A 13,800-nucleotide genomic window follows, 5' to 3' on the forward strand; every position below is an offset into this window, starting at 1 on the left:
ATTTCAGGTTTTTTGAGGGATTTGCTCAACGTACCAAAAGCCTGTGAAATCAGAGGGGCTAGAACCTTAAGATAGCATAGCATCATGTAATTCATTAGCCTGGGTTTGTGAAAAGCGAAAAATTTGGGGAAGTTTTTTTACTCAAATTAAAAAAAAAAACAAAAAACTTTCTGCAGATTTCACAGCTGGTCCCAGGGAATTCGCTCTTATATATGAGCAGGAAATCCAGCTTATGAAAGAGACTTTCTTTTTAAATGTAGTTTGCTTGTGGAAAAGCATCTGTCAGTGTTTTATTTTTGTTTTGTTTTTCAACCTGGAAAAACTATTTCCATGATCTTTGGGGAGGTGGAATTTTCATGTGAAATGCAAAAGTAAACGGTGCCTCTATTGTCTCCTTTTTTAGATACACAATCAGAAAGAAGAAGATTTGCCTTATTTTTTCATTTCTTTTTGTTTTGTTTCATTTGACAGTAGACAGTTGCAAAAAAAAAATAAACAAAACAACAACCTAAAATGACTTTATTGCACATGCACCTGTATTTCACTGGCTTGGTCTTCTGGATTATACCAAAATCGAGCTCTTTTGTGCTGCCCAATGCCACCGAGCTCCTGTACCCCTCCAGCCACACACAGGCTGGCTTGGTGTCTGGCCTCGGGGTGCCAAGGAGTCGCCGAAAGCGATACATCTCTCCGCGGGACATGAGCGCTCTTTTGGACTACCACAACCAAGTGCGGGCACAGGTGTCTCCATCAGCTGCCAACATGGAGTATATGGTGAGTTTTTGCCATGCTTCCTGAAGGGAGAAGGAATGATCGTGGGGTCAAGGGCAGGTTTAATGTCTTAACACCATCTGCTGAGGAAGTGGGTACAAAGCAAAAACTGCAGAGCTGCAGAATGGAGCCCGTTACACCAGCAGAGCGGATGCCATGCTCCGGCACTGGCAATGTATTGTTGTGATCTGTTATTTCTCAGCAACAAGCTGTGTGCTAGGCACTGCACAGCAGCGTGCAGAGTCACAGCCCCGGTTCCAATGCGCTTCCTACCCAAAGTCAAACCTGACACAAGCAAGGGTCATCAAGAGCCTCACCAGGTGTGGGGAGGGGAGAGGGTGCAGGGAAGTTAAACCCACCCTGGGTGCTATTAAGTTGGGCTTCTTTTGTTTTCTATGATTACTTCTTGTGAGACAGCAGAGTATCTAGGAGGGACCTGAATGAGGAAGGGGAAGGGGGATCTAAAGCCCTTTAGTGAGTACAGAGCTTGCCTGTCACATGTTACGCCCAGCCAGGCAGTGCCCGTCGGTTCAGTACAGTGTATGCCAGCATTAGCCCCCAGTACTAGCAGTGCCCTCTGGATCCGTTTGTTCATCGAAGCTCCAGCTCTTGGTATATTTCTCCCTCTGGTCTACACACAACGTTGCACCCATTTAACTAAGGGTGTGATGCTAAAGCGATGCAGCTCTGTGTGTAAACACTATGACATTGGCTTATATAAGTTCAGCTTATGTCTGCAAGGTAACAGGTACAAATCAAACCAACACAGGCCAGGTTCACGCAGAGTTATGCCAGGTCAGCATCCTCCTTTTAGTTAAACCAATGCAACCTCTGTGTTAGACAAGCCCTAATTAGTCAGCTGTTTCCACCCCGTTGTAGACTGTGGGCACCTGGAAGGGGTCGGGGGGGCTAGACCTGCAGACAGGGAGGGGCCCACTTGGTATAGAGCTTATTTCACAAAGGAAAAAGTGAAGAGCTAAGGGAGGGATCCTTATGTGAGTGGCTGAGCGCTGCATCAGCCGGTACCATGCAGCCTGCAGGGCCCCGTGGAGACAGCCTTTCTGAACTCAGTGAGCTCTTTGTTCATGATAATTGTAGTAGCTGCTTTTTGCTGTCAGCAGAGAAGATGTGAGAAGATGAAAGGCTGCCACATCACATTAACTTCCCCAGCTAGCAGCTCTGAGTGCAGCGGTTGGGGCCGGGGAGGTGGTGAGTCCAATGAAGGTAACTGATATTTCACAGCATCTTCCGGGAAGCCCTGGCTTGCTTTCCTTATGCAATTCCTGGCACACTGATTGCTAACTCAGTAGCTAATGCTAACCGCTGAGTCTGTTGGTTTTGTGCCTTTTCTTTTCTTACTCATGTGTCCAAAAAAGGTCAGAGTAGAAACCTGCAGTAACTGAAAAGCATGAATAAAAAATAACCAGGGTTCTGATCCAAAGCCCATTGAAGTCTGTCCAGTGGGTGTCTGTCCACTGACTTCAGCGGGCTTTGGATTAGGCCCTTGAAGAGAAAAGTGCAGCTGTGTTTGCTTGAGAAACTCCAGCTGCTGACAGATACTCTGTAGGGAAAGCACCAAGCTCTAGGTTCCATTCAATGCTCTGGAGATGGGCACTGGGGATCTGCTGGAAAATCGTCAACAACAGACAGAAAAGAGACCTCCTATGGGCCTGATTCTGCAGAGCGCTGGCATCTTTAACCCTCTGAAGTCAGTGGGAGTCAGCACCTCCCATGACCAGGCCTGTGCTTGGTTCCACTCTAGAATCCTGGCAAAACCAAACGTCGTCTGCTGCAAACCAGGAACTGACATACCCCCTAAAATGGAAAGAGAAGCCCTGTTTGTGTGCACCTAGGGAGATCTGCCCCAGGCCACTTCCACCAGTGCTGCCCAAACAACAACGCTATCTGCTGGGGTTATCTGCCCCATGTGGAAATGTACCATCCTTTCCCCGGGGGCCTGCAAAGCAATTGTTGGTCATTTCTACTCCTGCTCGGCTTTGCTATTGTTAATGTTTGTTAAGTGCTGACAGCATGATTGGTGCTGTACATACACAGAAGAAGACCTGTCCTCAGCCTCCAGGGGCTTGCAGTCTAATTCACACACCATCCACACAGGTCTGACCCAGCAAGTGATGCCTGGAGATAACTAGAGGCCTAATTTGTAAAGGTGCTGAAGCACCTCCAGCTCCCATTGATATCAGCACTTCTGAGAATTAGGCCCCATTTTCTGAAGGTACAATAGGAGTCAGAGTTACAGAGATAAAAGGCACCTCACACCCAGCTCCAGAGCTAGAGCTTCCTGCTGTAGGTGTGTAACAGCATCCATCAGCTAAGTACCAGTATCACAACCACAGTCCCTTTGTTATTAACGGCTTAGAGCAGCTGTTTTCTTTGTCCTCACTCACCTTGAACTGCTTTGGAGACAAGCCCCAGTCATGCCTGGGAGAGAAAAGGAAAGGCACTGGTCTGATTTTGGAAGCTACTAGTTTAGGCCAAGCATGTGTGAAGCACAGACTCCCACACAGGCAAGTTTGATCCAGTCTGAGAACCACACAAGCAGAACTATCGTGTATCCCTTATGTATCAACATCTAGAGGCCACCCATAATGCCCCTTCCTGTTGGAGCCAACTTATGTCCTTTACTCACTGGCACTGAGAGCTGACCCTTTGTGTGTCACCCACCTAGTGACACCCAGAATCAACCCACGGTATCCCCTACCCAGTGAAATCCAGAATTGGCCTATTGGGAATCTGTTGCCCAGTGGTGGCCAAAATTGGCTCACTCTGTAGCCTCTGCCCTGTGATCCTGATGGTGATTCTGAGATGTCTGAGGACAATGGGTGATACAGGAGCCTTCCTTCTGTTGTCTACCACAAGCTACAAGTTCAGTATTTCTTGTCACTCCCATCTTTTCTCCCTTTGGGGTTGGCTTCCTGCTTCCAGGCAGGAGGACCCATGTGCCCTAACTTGTAAGTCCCCTGCACTGGGTCCTGAATTTTCAGCTGTCCACACGTGTTATGGAGGCAATGACAGAAAATGAAGCTGGAACCACTGCTGCAGCCTGCATCGCAGAGCAGAGAGGAGAGCAGGGGTTCAGCTGTTAAAATCTCTGAGTCTCCGTTCAGTGCCCACCCAGCAAATGGCCATGCATGTCACTGCAATGGGGGAGGGGAGCTTTCATGGGCTTATTGCCTCTGAATTAGTGAAATGTTCGTAATGGTGTCAGAAACCAGCTGAATTTCCCCTGGTCCAAATTACAGGTGTGGGATGTATTGGGCTGTGGCACGTCTCCCTGGTACTCTTAAAAGTTGGCTGGACAAGGCACTGGAAAACGGTCTATAGGGCAGAACCCATGAGAAAGACTGCATGAGCTATATACCAGCTGGCTGGAGTCTCTGGGTATGTCTACACTGCAGTGTAACCCCGAGTAAATACAACTTGAGGTAACAGACCCTGGGTTTGTTAACCAAGTTCTTGAGCATCTACACCAGAGGTCGGCAGCTTTTCAGAAGTGGTGTGCCAAGTCTTCATTTATTCACTTTAATTTAAGGTTTCGCATGCCAGTAATACATTTTAACCTTTTTTAGAAGGTCTCTCTCTATAAGTCTATATATTATATAACTAAACTATTGTCGTATGTAAAGTAAACAAGGTTTTTCAAAATGTTTAAGAAGCTTCATTTAAAACTCAATTAACATGCTGATCTTACACGGCCAGCCTGCTCAGCCTACTGCCGGCCTGGGGTTCCATTCACCTAGGCTGGCAGCGGGCTGAGTGGGGCCTGTGGCTGGGACCCCGGCTGGTAAGGGCCTGGCAGCCGGGACCCCAGACCGGCAGTGGGCTGAGCGGGACCATCAGCCAGGACCCCAGACCGGCAGTGGGCTGAGCGGGGCAGTCAGCCGGGACCCCAGACAGGCAGTGGGCTGAGCGGGGCAGTCAGCCGGGACCCCAGACAGGCAGTGGGCTGAGCGGCTCAGCCCGCTGCCACTCAGCTCGCTGCTGGTCTGGGATTCCATCCACCAGCTCCTGCCAGCCAAGGTCCCAGCTGCCGGCCCCACTCAGCCCGCTGCCAATCCGGGATCCCGGCCCTGCCCACATAGAGTGGGTACCTACCGTCTCCCTGGTTCTGGCCCATTCTCTTCCTCTCTCTCTGCACGGAGATGAGGGTGGGAGTGCACTGAGTACAGGACTGGGGGTGAAGGAGCAGGCTGGGGGTGGGGTGTAGGGTCTGGCCAGGAGCTAGAATGAGGGAAGGGGCTCAGGGTTGGGGCAGGAGGTTTGGGTGTGGAGTGATTACCTGGGCTGCTCCCATTTGGTGCAAGGGGTGCAGGTGGGAATGTGGGGTGGGGGTGTAGGAACTCCCGTTTGGTGCTCAGGGTGGGGGTGGGAATGTGGGGGTGCAAGAGTTAGGGTATGGGGTGTGTGGGGGTTGTGGGTGTGTGGGGGGTGCAGGAGTCAGGGCAGGGGGCTAAGGGCATGTGAGGAGGGTGCAGGAGTCAGGGCATGGGGTGTGGGGGGGCTGGGTATGTGTGGGGGATGCTGGAGTCAGGGCTGCAGTCGTGGGGGGTGCAGGGGTCAGGGCAGGGGGCTGGGGTGTGTGGGGGCTGCAGGGATCAGGGCAGAGGGCTGGGTATGTGTGAGGGGAGTGTGGGGGTCAGGGCAGAGGGCTGGGGGGGTGGGCTAGGGTTGTGGGGGTGCTCACAGAGCGGCTCACAGCAGGGGGCTGGAGGGGATATGCCCTGATTCCACCCCCACTCCCCAAGGCCCTGTCCCCACCTCCTCTCCGCCTCCTCCCCGAAGCAGTGAGCGCGCTGCGGCTCCGCTTCTCCCCCTCCCTCACAAGGGCCATCAGCTGATGGGCTGTAGGGAGGAGGGGCAGGAACCCAGCATGCTGCGGGAAGAGGCGGGGAGGAGGAACTTGCCTGCCCTGCAGCAGCAGCCGGCAGAACCAAGCTTCTTCACCCTGCCGCCATTGGGGGGGGGGGCAGAGAAGAGCGGGCTGGGGCAGGCAGGATTTTTAATGACACGCTGTTGCCTGCCGAGGTCCCGGCTGCCAGCCCCGTTCAGCCCGCTGCCGGCCTGGGTTCAGCAGCAGGCTGAGCTGGGCCAGCGGCTGGGACCTGGCAGGCAGCAGCATGCCATTAAAAATCGGCTTGCGTGCCGTCTTTGGCACCCTGCCATAGGTTGCCGACCCTTGATCTACACTCATTTGTAACTCCAGGTTAGGAACAGTTGAATTCTGGGTCCCAACCTGGGCCCAAGTCCAACCACCCATATCCCAGACTTCCAAGTGCTTCCCAAAATAAGGCCGTTCTAGCCCTTTGCTCATGGTGTAATGTGGGAAAACTTGACTGTCCAGAGGACAAAGAAAGTCAGCCAGCGGGATTGTGGAATATGATTGGCCAGCTTCCAGCGCATGAGTCCAGTGCGGCTGCGTCTTCACTACAAAGCAATGGGAATTGAACCCGAGGTCCTGACTTGACTAATGCTCGGACCCTCCACGGGTGGGGGGTCCCAGGACCCTGATCTGAGACCTGGGTTAGTGAGATTTGTGTGTAGACAGAAGGGGGTTAGGCTTGAGCCTGAGTTTGAACCGTGGCCTTACACTGCAGTGTAGACACACCCTATGACTCTCTGACCAGCTGGTTTTTAGAAAACCTCCATCCTTTGGTTTTGCCCAAAGCTGAACATCAGGCAGGGTTTGTTGAAAAGTACCACAGACCAGGCCCATTATTTAGAAACACAGGTGAAATTCAGGGGCTTCAATCCCAAAGCTCAATCGGGGGAGGGGACCTGGACTCCTGACCCATGTGCCACAGAGCCCAGCAGAGCTAAAGGGTCACCAGACCTTCACATCAGGCCTGATGCAGACACTGCTTAGGCTGTATTTCATGCTCTCAGATAAGACGGGGTACCTGACACTTTGTGATGGATGCTAGGAAACATTTTCAATCTGTGAGGGTGATTAGGCCTTAGGAGAGACAATAAAGGAGGTGGCTGAAGCAGCAACGCCGGGAGAGATGGTGATGATAACAATATAAAGATAATACTTTGCCTTTCTATAGTGACATCCATTTGAGGATCTCAAGGCAACTTTCAAACACCAGGGAGTTTAGTCTCACAGTTGCCCTGCTCAGTATCTCCAGACCCATTCAACAGATAAAGCAAGTGAGGCACAGAGCAGGAAGTGACTCACTCAGTGTCACCCGGTGTGTCAATGGCAGAGCAGAGGACAGAGGACAGGCCTCCTGATGCCTAGTCCTGGGCTTTAGCTGCAAGCCCACTGCTCCTCTCCGAACGAGTACAAACACGAGTAGGAATGATGTAGGGAAGTGCCCTGCATAATGCAGTAACCTAAGGGTCCTTTCCAGGCCAGCTTTCTTGGATTCTAAGGTGGTTCCCCTGTACACATGTCATGGTTAAATGGTTCTCTTTCATTTTTTCAGAGAATGAGTCACTCTTTCCTGCTCTGGGCCGTAGCCTAATGACATATGTTGTTGCACCATTTCTTTTTTCCCTCACTTAGGTGTGGGACGAGAGACTAGCCAAGTCTGCTGAAGCCTGGGCCGTACAGTGCATATGGGACCATGGGCCGCCACAGCTGATGAGATACATTGGTCAGAACCTCTCCATTCACTCTGGCAGGTAAGTGATCCACAGCCGTGCTCTGATCACGCATGTTGCATCAAATGAGGTCAAAGTCCTCATTCTCTGCAGACACAGGAGGAACTGGGGAGTCTCGTTAGAACCCTGCCTAGAACAAAATTTGATCTATTTCTATGGACATCATTATTAGCAGCTTTGTTATTTAGGACCCGGTTGTCACCCCTAATTCACACTCAGTAGCACCTTGCTCCACTGAGAGCTAAATGAAAGAAAGCAGCAGGGGGAGTGAGGTGTAGTTCCAAGGGAGCAAGGGACAAGCCCAGGACAGACAAAACGAGTCTGGGCCAGGTTCACTGTTGCTCTAAGGAGGTGCAGCTGAATCCATCGCACAGGCAGTGAGTCTCAGTCACAGCCTAGAGAAAACGCTCCACCTTTGTTTGGGGAGGAGTGTGACTTACCACAGAATGGAATCTGAAGGGCACGTCTCAGCTTGATCTGCAGACCTTGAGCCACTCAGCTGTCGGTAGCAGAAAGAGTCCATTAATATTCAGAGAAACCCACTGAACCAGAGCCATGTTCCTGTTGGTGTTAGTGAAGAGATTTGTATTTAGAGCCTTTGCAGGATGCAACTGGAGCAGGGGATGGGCCATGAAGGAGAAAAGCTCTCGTTCAAAAACAAAACACTTTGGGTAAATTAGTGAATGTGGCAAGAAATGGAGATGAAAGCATCCAGAGATAAATGAGTCGATGTGTGAGTTGGATCAGTTGAGAAGTTTTCTCCTTGCTGGTTAAAGTTCCCTTTTTTTTTTGCACTGACAACACGCAGGGGGGTTTAATGGGAGTAAGGAGTGATTTAATGCAGCCAGAGGGGGCCAGATTTTTAGAGTCACTTTTGTACATGCCCCTGGCATGCACGAACACAGCTCACAATGCAGGAGAGCAAAATTATGCTGCCCCAGAGTCCTTAGCACCTGGAGAGACCCGGGGGAACTTGCACTCACATTTCAAACCCCTGTCCCTCTTGCTCTGTTCCCCATTTCACTAACTATGAGCACAAAGGGGCCTCCTCCTCCTCCACTCTCTGATGTCACCTCCCAGCCCCTTGGGAACTCAGTTCCATTCTTGGTCCTTGAGGGAGCAAGGCGAGCACCTGCTCGCATGGCTCCAACACAGCTAAGGCAAAGCACCTCTCTAGCAAACATACATGAGTGCACCTGGGGGCAAGTCTCTGACAGGCCTGCCCTGGCAGGTCTCCTTGGGGTTTGCTTCCTTGGTCTGGGTAGTGTGGAGGAATAACAGGGGATAACATGTGTGATCTTCCACAGGTACCGGTCAGTTGTGGATCTTGTGAAATCTTGGTATTATGAGAAACAGCATTACTCCTTCCCCTACCCTCGTGAATGCAACCCCAGCTGCCCCTCCAAATGCAGTGGTTCTGTCTGCAGCCATTACACCCAGGTATGAAGCCAGAGTCATGTGAGGCAGGGTAGTGGTATTACTAAGTATGCTGACATGCCCAAACGAGGAGCTAGATGGTAATGTACCAGGATCAGATTGCTTTCTATTGCACTGTGGGAGGTCTGGGCAATCCTCTTTTGTGTTGGCGGGATAGAATGCCCTGCAACTCTGTGTTTGTACGGCGCCTGACATAATGGGGTCCTGGCCCACGAGGAGGACTCCTAGCCGCTACAATTTAGCAAAAAATCCCAGCAGACTTCCTGGGAAGCCAGTCCTTTTGACTGACCAAGGTTTGTGTTTTGTGGCAAACGATGAGAGGCCTGAGGAAGGCAGGTTCAGGCATTGCTGAGCCTTCTGTAACACATCTGGACGGGGACTCAGTGAGCATCAGTGGTATTATCCTGCTGCTGCAGCTTCTTAGAGCAATGAGCCATATCACCTAAAGCAACCAGCAGAGTCCCCTGATCTGTCCCTTGCCAGGGCTGTCAGTCTGGCCCCCTTTGCTAGCGCTACATTCATTGCAAACAAGCACATTAAAAAACACACCGTCTAAACACCAGCTCTTTTCCTAGCAGCAGTGCCTGCATTTTCCACTGCTCCATCTGCCGGCCGGGGAGATGTTGTCTGTCGCGGCTGAGCTAGCTGGATGGAAGGAGGAGGACCAACTCCGGGAGGCTGTCTGGTTTAAATCATAAAGACAAGGCCAAAGGAAGGCAGGAGTTAGCATTCCTGACAAGCTGCCTGCCCTCAGCAGTATTGTCCTGGGATACCTTGCAGAGCATTTGCCAGCATGAGAGGCAGCTATTCACGGCGTTGTACGCCCAGCGCTGCTGCCCTGTAACACACACATTGCTTTGAGGTGGATCGGTTTGTTTACATCAAAGAGCTGTGGCTGTATCTGCAGAGAGGTTTCTCGCCACGTTCTGCAGCACAGACAGGAGATTTTGGCCAATGGGCTGGAATGCTCCTTTTTTATTTGGCCTCAGCTTCCCCTCTTGACACCAGTAGCCCCTCGAAGTCTCCAAAACGGGGGGGGGAGCCCCTTCCTGCCTTGCTGATCATGAATCAGCTCCTTCACAACAGAGCGGCTATTTAGTGTGCAGAAATGTCTGGCTGCTCATGAAATACGGCTCCCTCATCCCCCAGAGCACATCCAGGAGGAGCGCCGCCAGCACAAGGTGGAAAATGTTCCTTTACTTCTATGGTTTGTGGCAAAGCATTTCTACCCTTTAATTAACAGTGCGCCGTATGGCTCACTGCTCTTCTCAGTCTGCTTGGCCCCTGGCAATCCCCAGGCCAGTGTTTCCATGGGTGTCTGCCACTTACACAGACTTTTCATCCCCTTTCCTCCTGACTTGTCTGAGAGCTTGAATATGGCTCAGTCCCCTTGCAGCTGTTGTTATTGTTGACACTTAAGCACCGTCTGGATAGTGGCTTTAGGGAATCTGGGAGTGAACTCGAAAAATAACAACTGCTTTTTATGAAGAGTTCAATTCAATGACCTGAGCAAGTTGGATGGTTTTCCTAGTTCTGATCAGTGTGTGAAGACGTCCATGCACAAGGCTCTCCCAATGGGATATGTATTCAAAAGGGCTGAGGCTGTACCCCTTTTTTGTGGGTACAATCCTGCAGTGCGGGCATTGCCAAGTCCTTGCTCTTCTGTTTGATGTGTACCGGTAATTAGGGAAGCAAATACTCAGATTTGAGCAGCTCATTTCAACCTAAAGTGTGACAAGGCAGGTATCAATATTGCAGGCATGAATTGTGCCCACAGAAAGGAAGTCATTTGGCCGGAAAACTGGCCTTACAATCGGTCAGCAAAGCACAAGGCAGACGCAGCAGTAGGCATCCACCAAGACAATCAAGTGGGGGTGTTTTTATTCTCTGTAGAATAAACAGAGGTCCATTTGCCTCTGCTTGGCAGGCTCCATGGTTCTCCACCTCTGATGCTTCTGTTTTGGTGTAGGCCGCACAATCCTGATAGCTTCTGTTTGACTGTCTCTGATGCAGATGGTGTGGGCCTCCTCCAACAAAATTGGCTGTGCCATCAACACCTGCACCAACATGAACGTGTGGGGCACCACGTGGCGGCAGGCGGTGTATTTAGTGTGCAACTATGCCATCAAGTAAGTGAGCTAAGGAAAGGTTCTCCCTGACCACAGGCAACTTCAGAGAGAGGATGGGAGCTGGGGGTTAGTGAGCGCTGCCTCCCCTCTCCCAACACACCTGCCTGATTTTGCCGTTCACATAACGAGCTTGCCCTGTGGATCAGGTTCCATCTCAGCCTGCTCTTGGTTTGCCTGAGGGACCCCTGCAGGAGGGGAAGCAAAATGGGAGCTGGGAATTCTCTCAGCCTTACCGGTGTGCTCACAAATACAGTGCCCCACCGTGTGTTGAACATCCTGGCTCGGCAGCAAATGAGTTGCCCCAGCCCAGCCAGGAGATAGCGTAACCCACACCCTTATTGCTCTCAGCCTTTGCTCAGTCTGGGCTCTCCTCTGGTGCCTGGATTAGCCCTAGAGAGTGTTTTCTTTTGCCTCAAAGGCGCTTAGGAAATACATGCATACAGAGTCCCCCTGGGGAAAGCCAGAGCTGCAAGCACTGACCATGATGCAAAACATTCTTGCTAATCAGCCTCAGGTAACTTTTTCCCTATGCAGCTGTGACTCCCTGGGCACCAGCGGGGCTGGACATGAGCCATCCTACACTGGTATGCTGCTGGGACAGTGGAGGTACCTTAGTAATTTGAGCGTGAGTTAGACTCAGTGTGTGTCCAGCTTCACCTTAGCCCAGTGATCCAGAGTTGAAACTCCTTCACCCCCCCCATGTCAGTAAACAGATGCACACTCACACTGTTGCATGCACGCACGTGCAAACAGACACAGAGACACACTGACCAGATTGCACGTGCACAGGGCATTGTGGTGCTTGTTTAGGACTCTATTACAGAGAGAGCCAAGACAGTGCAACATTCTGGCTTTATTCCTTCCTCCATGTGTATTGTCCTCTCCCATCAAGCACTCCCTGAAAATGGAGTTACCCTCCAGACAAACGTTCGATCAGACTGTAGCGCCCCCAACTGGGAAGTTATCTATCATAACAAGTGCTATTTGCAGTCACTTGTTTTATCACATGCATCGCTAGCTGAACAGACTTCCTGGCTGCTCACTGGGGATACAGAGCCCAGGATTCTTCTGCTTCAAAAGTACAGACCTCTCCCATTTTGAGGTAAAGAATCTCCCTGGGCTGCAATGGTATTACAGTTCATCGCACCTGTAGTCTACAGCACTAGAGGGCAACATGGTCAGACACTGTTGAACAGATGTGACTTTATCCAGTAGGGGGCAGTGTGGCCTGTGTGCACACACGCACGCACACACGTTCTCTGAGCACAAACAAGCACAATCCAGAGAGAGCTGCGGCTCCCATGCCATGCCTTCCTTTCCAGGGGCAACTGGATAGGAGAAGCTCCTTACCAGGTGGGGAGACCGTGCTCGGCCTGCCCACCCAGTTACGCTGGCGTCTGCAGCAACAACATGTGCTTCACAGGACTCAAATCCAACAAAGTGAGCTGGTTCTGAGGCTCCGCGAGCTCTTCCCGGCGGCTGGAGAAGCGGAGCTGCAGCTGGCGACAGAAGAGCGTGGGACAGGCCGTGTACAATGTTGTGTAAACTAGGAGAATTATTTATAACGGTGACATTCCAGGCTGCTTCCCCTGAACCCCCTCAGCTGCATTTAGGAAGCTTTAGTCAGTAACGGCTCTGAAGAGCTGGCAGTGTCTTTCCCTATGGTTATTCTATTCTATCCCGGCTGTAGCCCATTCCCCTAATGCTGTGTAGGGAATGGCTGAGCTGTCACTTTGTCTCTGTGCTACACAGCTCCCGAGGGAGCGCGTGGGGTGGTGTTCCTCTGAGGGCAGTAGGTGCGGGTAGGTCCCCAGGGTAGCAGTCGTAGTGGGATGTCTGTCCTTTTCCCAGCTCTGCGGCGCCCCCTCCCCCCAGCTCACGAGTAAGGCAGATGATTGTTGTAAATAACGCTCAGGCTTTCCTCTGAGCGTCCCCCATCACTGAGGGTCCAGGGAAGAGCTGGGACTCGGGGCTGAGCAAGCAGTGGGGAGGACGCTGCGCACCCACGGCCTCCCTTGTCAGTGGCTCCACATTCATTCCCCCCGCCAACAATAAGCCTCTTTGTCAGAACTTTACAATAAAAGTCTTGGGCCCAAGGTGTTTGTGCCTGTCTCTGCTGCTGGCCCGTCACCAGAAAACGCGCCCTTGCAACACAGAGCAAACCCCCTAGGCTTCGTTGTTCTCTTTGGAGCGAGATGCCATTTATCGTAGCCCAGAGGGTGCTGGCAGCCCTGGCAGAGATACAGCTGTTCTTCCATGAGGGGAGGGCTGGGGGGGCCAGGGGCAGAGTATCTCCAGCCACACACATGTGGGGAAGCCAGCCACAAACCTGCAGCTGGGGCATTTCCTTTTGCTAACCCCCACCAGCTCTATTGCCAAAGGTGGCTGTTGCAGCTCCCATGTGGAAATGCTTGCGTAATTTGCTCCACCTTGTGGGGGAAGGAGGGTATTGCAGTGAGGTCAAATCACCCCTGAGTCAAAAGTGAGATTCTTTCCTGAAGTCTCTCACTGGGCTACTACAGCTAGATGGGGGAGAGGATAAGGGGCTGCTTTGCTGGGAAGAGAGCCCAGGAAGTCCACACAGAGTAGGCATAGTTTCTTGCCGGCTGGCATACCCCCCTCTGCCCTGCCCATGAATTTATCTGACCCAAAGGCCCAAATGCGTGAAATTGGCCAATTTGCCCATTTGGTTGGGTCAGGGAGGCATAGGCACCAACGCTGTGGGTTCGCTGGGGCTGGAGCACCCACGGGGAAAAATTAGTGGGTGCTCTGCACGCACTGGCATCCAAGCTCCTTTTACCCCTGTCCCACCTCCTCTTCCTCCTCCTCCCCCTCCCCT

The 13,800-nt window shown here is 51.8% G+C and overlaps 1 protein-coding gene across 1 annotated transcript; it reads left to right on the forward strand.

The window, feature by feature from the left end:
• The first annotated feature begins 513 nt into the window (after positions 1 to 513).
• R3HDML (R3H domain containing like) lies at positions 514 to 12,416 on the forward strand. Its single transcript, XM_077832441.1, has 5 exons — positions 514 to 774; positions 7,298 to 7,416; positions 8,703 to 8,835; positions 10,846 to 10,961; positions 12,284 to 12,416. The coding sequence occupies exons 1-5, from the start codon at positions 514 to 516 to the stop codon at positions 12,414 to 12,416; spliced, it is 762 nt and encodes a 253-aa protein (XP_077688567.1).
• Positions 12,417 to 13,800: the final 1,384 nt, after the last annotated feature.

The sequence above is a fragment of the Eretmochelys imbricata genome, chromosome 13 (genome assembly GCF_965152235.1).
Source record: "Eretmochelys imbricata isolate rEreImb1 chromosome 13, rEreImb1.hap1, whole genome shotgun sequence".
NCBI classification, from domain to species: domain Eukaryota; kingdom Metazoa; phylum Chordata; order Testudines; family Cheloniidae; genus Eretmochelys; species Eretmochelys imbricata.